The sequence below is a fragment of the Malus sylvestris genome, chromosome 12 (genome assembly GCF_916048215.2).
Source record: "Malus sylvestris chromosome 12, drMalSylv7.2, whole genome shotgun sequence".
Classification (NCBI taxonomy): domain Eukaryota; kingdom Viridiplantae; phylum Streptophyta; class Magnoliopsida; order Rosales; family Rosaceae; genus Malus; species Malus sylvestris.
In genome coordinates, this window is record NC_062271.1 from 1,751,595 (window position 1) to 1,759,378 (window position 7,784).

General features: G+C 38.0%; 1 protein-coding gene across 1 annotated transcript; it reads left to right on the forward strand.

Annotated features, from left to right (window-relative positions):
• The first annotated feature begins 788 nt into the window (after positions 1-788).
• LOC126593509 (uncharacterized) lies at positions 789-2,163 on the forward strand. The gene has a single exon (XM_050259602.1). The coding sequence runs from the start codon at positions 1,004-1,006 to the stop codon at positions 1,916-1,918; it is 915 nt and encodes a 304-aa protein (XP_050115559.1). The 5' UTR covers positions 789-1,003; the 3' UTR covers positions 1,919-2,163.
• The last annotated feature ends 5,621 nt before the right edge of the window (positions 2,164-7,784 follow it).

Below are 7,784 nucleotides of genomic sequence, written 5' to 3' on the forward strand. Positions count from 1 at the left end.
CACACCCGTGTTGCCTGACAATAAACGTTTCCCCCAATTATTACATGTACTAATTGTGTGATAATGCCCTGATAAAAACAAATGAATAATGTTGTTTAAATACACAAAATTGACACAGTTGTTGACACACTTTCTAATATAGGTGGATCCCACATGTAACGGTATAGTCCTCTCTATTAGATGAAGTGTTATTAAATGTGTCGATTTTGTGTGTTTAGGTAACAATGGAATTCTATACAACCCAAAAATAAAAAAAAAATATAAAAAAAAATAAAAAATATATATATATATATATATATATAAAAATAAAAAAAAACTAACATACATGATAGATTCATAGACCTATTCTTTAGGACAATCCATTAACAAAATTTCCCTCATATTGCGGCTGTCAATCTTTGGTTGACTCAGAATATAGTATAGGTTAGGTTAGGAGCTAACTAATCCAGATTATATGGTTTTAATATTGTATTTGTAGGGATAACAAAAAAGATCAGATAGACTACCCAGACACTTATTACTCATTTGGTATACCACCCGTGTTTTAAGTACACTTAAAATTTTCTCCATTAGTGTAATGCTAATTTATTTGCTTTCAATATTTTATTTAAACAATTGTTAAGGTTATTGGAATCGTAATTAATGTGGCTAGGCTGCCCTAGAACACATGGATTTCACTGTCTTGCCCTTTATTTTTCTTCACTAATTAATTTTTTATTTTATTTTATTTTTTATTTTCATTTTTACACTTAATGTTGTGAATAAGAAAGGACACCCCCACTTGGAAGCAAACCATATACAAGACAAGTATTTTTTTTCTCCTTCTTCCATAGCCAAAAAGGAAGACCAAACTCCCTCCCTTCTTCCTCTCCAAATTTTGAGTCCCCATTTCTTCTCATTTCCTTTCGATCTTCGTCCCCTTAGGAACATCCGACAAAGTTAGAACGATACAGAATATATAGATCAATCTTCGAATTTTCGATCTTCGGATTTCTCATACACAATGAGAAGCATAGCAACTTGTTATAGCGAGCATGCCATAAAGGTCTCAGATTCGTATTGCTCAGGCCCATCAAACCAAGCTTATGTGACCCCAAAATTAACCCCATCAATCCCAAACGAAGTGTCATGTTTATACAGAGCCAGGCTCTCAACCCAGAACCGGATTTTGATCACCCTCACCTGGTTCAACAAATTCACTGCCCAAGGACTCACGGTCACCGTTGGAGACAACAAATCTCAGCCGTCCAAATCCAATTCCGATTCCCACAAGTTGGAAAACCAAAAGGGCACCTTGGTATTCCAATCCTGCAATACCAAGATTGAAATCTTCTGGGATTTGTCCACTGCCAATTATGATTCCGGACCGGAACCGGCAACCGGGTTTTTCGTCATGGTTCTAGCTGACTCGGAACTCTGCCTCCTCCTCGGCGACAAGGTCGAACAAGTTTTGGACTTGGAGAAGTACAAAACCATCATGTCACAGAAAAAATTCACATTGGTTTCAAGGAGTGAGCATTTTTCAGGCAGTGCTGTGTATGCAACAAAAGCTCAATTCTGTGACACTGGACTATCACATGACATCGTGATCAAGTGTGATCAACCCGAAGAACTGGGCTCGAAAAGCCCGGTTTTATCGGTCTGCATTGACAAGAAGAAGGTTTTTCAGGTGAAGAGGTTGAGGTGGAATTTCAGAGGAAACCAAACAATTTTTTTGGATGGTTTGCTGGTGGATTTGATGTGGGATATCCATGACTGGTTGTTCAATCCAAAATCTGGGGTAGCTGTCTTTATGTTCAGGACAAGGAATGGATTGGATAGCAGGCTCTGGTTGGAAGACAAGAATTTGGAAAAGAAAGGGCAAGAAAGTGCTGATGAATTTTCTTTCTTGATCTGTGCGTGTAAGAGACCTGACTGATTCTTTGTTTTTTTTTTTCTCTAATTTTTTTCTTTTTTTTTTAATATTTATTTTATATTTTATTTAGTGAACAGAAAAAATTATATTAACATTGACTTTATAAGTTGTTTGTTTATTTTATAGTTTTAAAAGTTGAACATTAGATGAAATTATATGCTTTACTTGAAGAAGAAAAATTGTATAATTGTAATTTTACTGGAAGCATTTGCATTAAAAATGATGTATGACACACAATCAAAATTTAATGTGTACTCTCTGCTTCCTCTCTCTTTCCCTTCCAAGCCAAATATTCTATTTTTATTATGTAGAGTTCAATCATATATGACACACATTACAGAAACGGTTGAAAGGGTATTTAAGAATTCAAAAAATTTAACGAGTAAATGTGATCCACGTAAAAAGCAATTTATATTACTATATATTGTTGTATATTAGAAGACTCAAATTTTCCTTCCTTCTTTTTGTCTTATGTTTGAATGAAGAAATTTAAGATTACCAAGGAATTTTAAAATGACAAAAATTGAATTGAAGGGATTTTATTTTCTAGAATTTGTGAATTTTCTTGTTTGGTTAGCCTAAAAGAACAATGATATTGAAGGCGAAATTTGTTATTTTTAAGCTCTCAATCATATAAATTGGGAAATGACACCTATGTATATGGAATTTAAACTTGGGAATTGGAGATCCCAAATTCCAAGTTTTTTTCCATGCGGAAATTCTAAATTTCTATGTTTATGAATCCAAACAAGAGAATTCGTGCATGTCAATTTAAAAATTCTGACTTTTATCCAAATTCCAAGTTTATTTTCCTCCTCCAAACATTTAGTGATTTTTTGGAATTTATAAGAACATAAATTTTCTGCAAAAGGCCCTTTTTGTTCATGTTAAGTGATTTTTGTCGTATGATCAAAATAGATTGGCTTTTTAAAAGTTAAATCCCAAGGGGCAAAATTTTTTGCAATTAGTTTACCCATTGAAAAGTGCACATTTTTTGGTCTGCCATTATAACATTTGTTTATGCATTTTTTATGAATTAATTGCCAGGAAACGTGCACAAGCTTCATATTATTGGTTTGCAAATAACGGCTGAATTTTATTACTTGACTTTGGGTTTACCCAATTGATTAAGTTTAAGTTTTGCACAAGTACAAGTATTGTTTTGGCATACTTGTCAACCTCATTCGAACCAACAATATAAGTGTTCAAAACGTCTCCAATGTTCGTGAGGTAGGAGAACCGAATCATCTAAGATCGTGATAGACTGACAGTTTTATTATTTTGATTGTAACCCAATTGAAATAAATTATATTTGAGGCACCGCTTGTTACTTTTGAGTTAGGTTTGTATCAAACTCCAACTAGAGGTGACATCTGATCGTTTTGGGTTGTGTACAGGTATCGTTTTAGATCTTTGTCGAGTACTAATTAAGTTTAACACAATGTATGTAGTTAATCATGACATAATCTTAATGATGTTGTACGAGTTTTAAATCAAAATTTTATGTCGTGTTAGGAATTATGCCACCAAAACCTAGAGAATTCAAACATGATGCTCATTCTCCGATATGGTATTATGTATACGGGCATAGTAGTTCAACATCATGCAATGAACAACGTCAACGACTAGGACTATATAGCTAGTAGCTACTATTTTCACGGATTAAATTTCTTTTGCAAGTGTCAAAATAGGTTAGGTCCAGCCTCACATGTGTCAATAAATTTAAGTCACCATCTCATTGAAATCAAGTGTCATCGGATTTCTCATTTATCCATATTCCATACAAAACTAAATTGTTAGCCCAAAGCTTGCCTAATAAGAGCTATCGTTTTTTGTCAAAGTTGCAAAGAGTTTGTTTCGTTCATCAAATTTAGGCCATGTGTAATGCCTAAAAGTGAGATGGATTGGATAAGATAATTCGTTAGATTTAAAGTTGTTGATGCACAAAATCGGAGGTCTTGGAACAACATAAATCCGATCGTGAATCTGCAAGAAATGTAAATAACACAAGATGTATCATGGTTCACCCCAAGGTCCGGGCTACGTCCACACTGATTATGTATTTCTGAGGGAGAGAGAACCTTTGTAATGTGAGAGGGGTGAGAAGGCTTAAGGAATGGCCTCCCCTCATTGTGAGGGTGATGGGTCCTTTTATAGAATGAGGACTCCTCACTTATTACATATTTACCCCTTCCTTTATCACATAATTACATTTAAGTCCCTCGAGTATTTGTACGAGATCTAAATACAAGGCCCTAAATATGGTATAAACAGTAGTCCCCCAAGTCTTCAGTTAAGAGAGTCTTTTGGCTGGAGACTTGAAATTCAGTTCATGTGTGGGCCGAAGTAGCTAGATGTTGTCTTGAACTGATGTTCGATGTGAGGTAGTGCTCAATCTAAAATGACGCTCAACTAAAAGTATCACATGCTGCGAGGCTGCTCGGCTCGTGACTTATGTTGCCCTGGTTGGCTCGGCTTGTGGCGTTGAAGGTGAGGGAGTCCTTTTTATAAAATAAGGGCTCGTTCCTCAATACATAAATGATGGGCTAGAGTTGATGCTCGCGGCGAGGCGATTGCTCAGTAGGCGGCGATGCTCTCTAATGGTGGTGAGGGAGTCACTTTTATAGAATAAGGGCTCGCTTTCAATACATAATTAATGGGTTAGGAGTGATGCTCGCGGCGAAGCGGTTGCTCAGCTGGCAGCGTTGCTCTCTAATGAAGGTGAGGGAGTCCCTTTTATAGAATAAGGGCTCGCTAATCAATACATAAGTGATGGGTTATGAGTGATGCTCGCAGCGAGGCGGTTGCTCAGCTGGCGGGGTTGCTCTCTAATGAAGGTAAGGGAGTCCCTTTTATAAAATAAGGGCTCGCTCCTCAGTACATAAATAATGGGCTAAGTCCCCTAAGTATTTTTCATGAGGCCCAGTTGAAGTTAAATATATGGTACATAATGTAGTCCCTCAAGTCTTCGGTCAATAGAGTCTGTTGGCTAGAGACTTCAAATTGAATCCATGTATGGGACAAAGTGGCGGTTGTTCAGAGGCGGTATTTGTATACCCTGCACTGGAGCTTTGTAGGTGAAGCTTTGCAAGTGAAGTTTTGGAGCTAGAGCTCTGTAAATGAAGCTTTCGAAGTTAGAGCTTTTGTAAATGAAGCTTTTGAAGCTAGAGCTCTGTAAATGAAGCTTTTAAAGCTGATTGACATGAGTGATGCTCATGAATGTTTATGTTGATTGACATGAGTGATGATCATGGATGTTGTCATAAGTGATACTCATGAATGTTAACATGAGTGATGCTCATCAATGTTGACATGAATGATGGTCATGAATGTTTATGTATGATTTTCATGAGTGATGATCATGAGTGTTTATGTATGAATGACATGAGTAATGCTCATGTATGATTTGAAGTACTGGGCGTACTTTTGATCACCTGGTTGGTGGCATGAATGAGAGTATGGGTTGTACATTTCATCACGGTTGGTGGCATGAATGGCTAGTTGCCAAATGATATTAGAGTACGAGTTGTACATTTCATCACCTGGTTGGTGGTAATAGCGGCAGGTTGCCGAATAATTTTTAGAGTACTGGGCGTACTTTTGATCACCTGATTGGTGGTAATAGCGGTAGGTTGCTGAATAATTTTTAGAGTATTGGGCGTACTTTTGATCGCCTAGTTGGAGCTATTTTGGGCTTATGGGCCTTTGGCCTCCACAACATGTCAGCCCATTTATTTTGGGCTTTGCCGTTTTTTTTTTAAACCCTCTGATGGGGTTTATACATATTACTCTCTGATGGGGTTTATACAGATGTCTCCGAAAGATAATAAAAATAAATTACATCATTCTGGTGGGATGTTTATTCCTTGCTTTTGTTTTCTGCTTTCTGCTTTTACTTTTGCTTTTCCCACTCCATTTCTTTCTCTTTTTTCTCTTTTCCTTTTGTTTTCCTCTTTTGGCAGTCTGGTCATTACTTTTGCTTTCTCAGAAATCAGAAAATGATTTCACATGCATGAAAACCGTGAGCACATGGCTTGCCTTTCCCTATCTGCTGGATTTCTTCCTTTATTTTTTTCTGCTGCACTTAATGGGCAGCCATGCTTTCTGCTTTTCCTTTCCATTATTCTCATACCTGGCACCAGCTGCCATCTCTTGGGAGAGAGGATTGACACCGGTGAGTTTGCATTGGGTGACGACGATTCTCTGGAGCTCCAACCACCACCGATATCACCGCCATGACCATCATCTTGCTCTGCGGCTGTAAGAACTTGGCTGGACTTGGCTATAGGGAAATTCATGGCGTACGCGAACAACTGCGGTATCACCCATATCGCGAACACTCCTGCCGCCTTTGATATGTCGGTGGTCTGCCCTGTTGTTTTGAGAAGTTGCTAAGCGAAGATGTAGAGAAAGGAGAGGAGTACGGCAATGGAGTTGAGGATCACCCACGACCTCTGCATGTAGATTCCTAACATGTCCAGCTGCCCTGCTCCCAAATCAGGTAAGCCGGGGCCTTACTCTTTCATCAGCGGAACCCAGGGACACTGCGAGAAAGGGCATAACTGGTCGTGGTTGTTATGATTCCAAGGAAGCACCTCGGTATTTCTCCCGCTCATTCTCCGGCTGGGGAGGTTGACGGCCGGCGACGATCAGTACTGCTCCACGCTTTTGCCGTGTTTGTATGCTGAGAAAAGAGAGAAATAACTTTTTTCATGTCCTCCGTAATATTATTGTGTTGGTTGTTATGATTCCAAGGAAGCACCTCGGTATTTCTCCCGCTCATTCTCTGGCTAGGGAGGTTGACGACCGACGACGATCGGTACTGCTCCACATTTTTACCGTGTTTGTATGCTAAGAAAAGAGAGAAAGAACTTCGCCATAGTCGAATGACTGAGTTTGAGACAAGGAAACGAGAGCGAAAATGGAAAGTAGTGAAACCCATTGGAGGACAATACCTTTCTTCATGTCTTCCGTAATATTATTGTGTTTCTCACTCATTTGCTACAGAAAATAACCCATTTGCTAGAAAATGGTAAAGGATGGTTTTTTGAGCTCCACAAGTTGGGTTTTGGTGTTTGGAGATTTGAAACGGGTTTTGCAGATTCACGGTAGAGGTGAAAAATTGAAAGAGAACCGACGTAATTTTTTGTGTCGTTTCCCACAGACGGCGCCAAATGTTGATGCACAAAACTAGAGGTATTGGAACAACGTAAATCTGCAAGAAATGTAAATAACACAAGATGTATCGTGGTTCATCCCAAGGTCTGGGCTACGTCCACACTGATTATGTATTTCTGAGGGAGAGAGAACCTCTGTAATGTGAGAGGGGATGTGAGAGGGGTGAGAAGACTTAAGGAATGGCCTCCCCTAATTGTGAGGTGAGGGGTCCTTATATAGAATGAGGACTCTTCACTTATTACATATTTGCCCCTTCCTTTATCACATAATTACATTTAAGTCCCTCGAGTATTTGTACGAGATCTAAATACGAGGCCCTAAATATGATATAAAGAAAAGTATTATTAATTTATTAGTCCAAAAAGAACTGTATTTACTTTATTCGCCATTAATGATAAAATTGAAATGATAAGTTTTCTTTATAACTAACATATCTTGAATCTAACGATTATCAAGGGCCGATCTAGGAATTTAAATAGGAGTGGACTAAATTATTTTCCTTGTAGTATGTAGTGAGATTTAGGTGTTAGGGGTAGGCAAAATTTCTACTTTGTGCAATATTACGCTTAAGTTTTCCACAACATGCTTATTTTAACACCAGAAAGTTCCAAAATTTAATACTTAGGATGTGCTAGAACCTAGGACAACCACTAGCTGGCTCTGCTTGTGACTATCGGATCCAATTCTAGAC

Excerpts from the sequence above, each read along its gene's own strand:
- LOC126593509 (XM_050259602.1), top strand. The coding sequence starts at position 1,004 with ATGAGAAGCATAGCAACTTGTTATAGCGAGCATGCCATAAAGGTCTCA.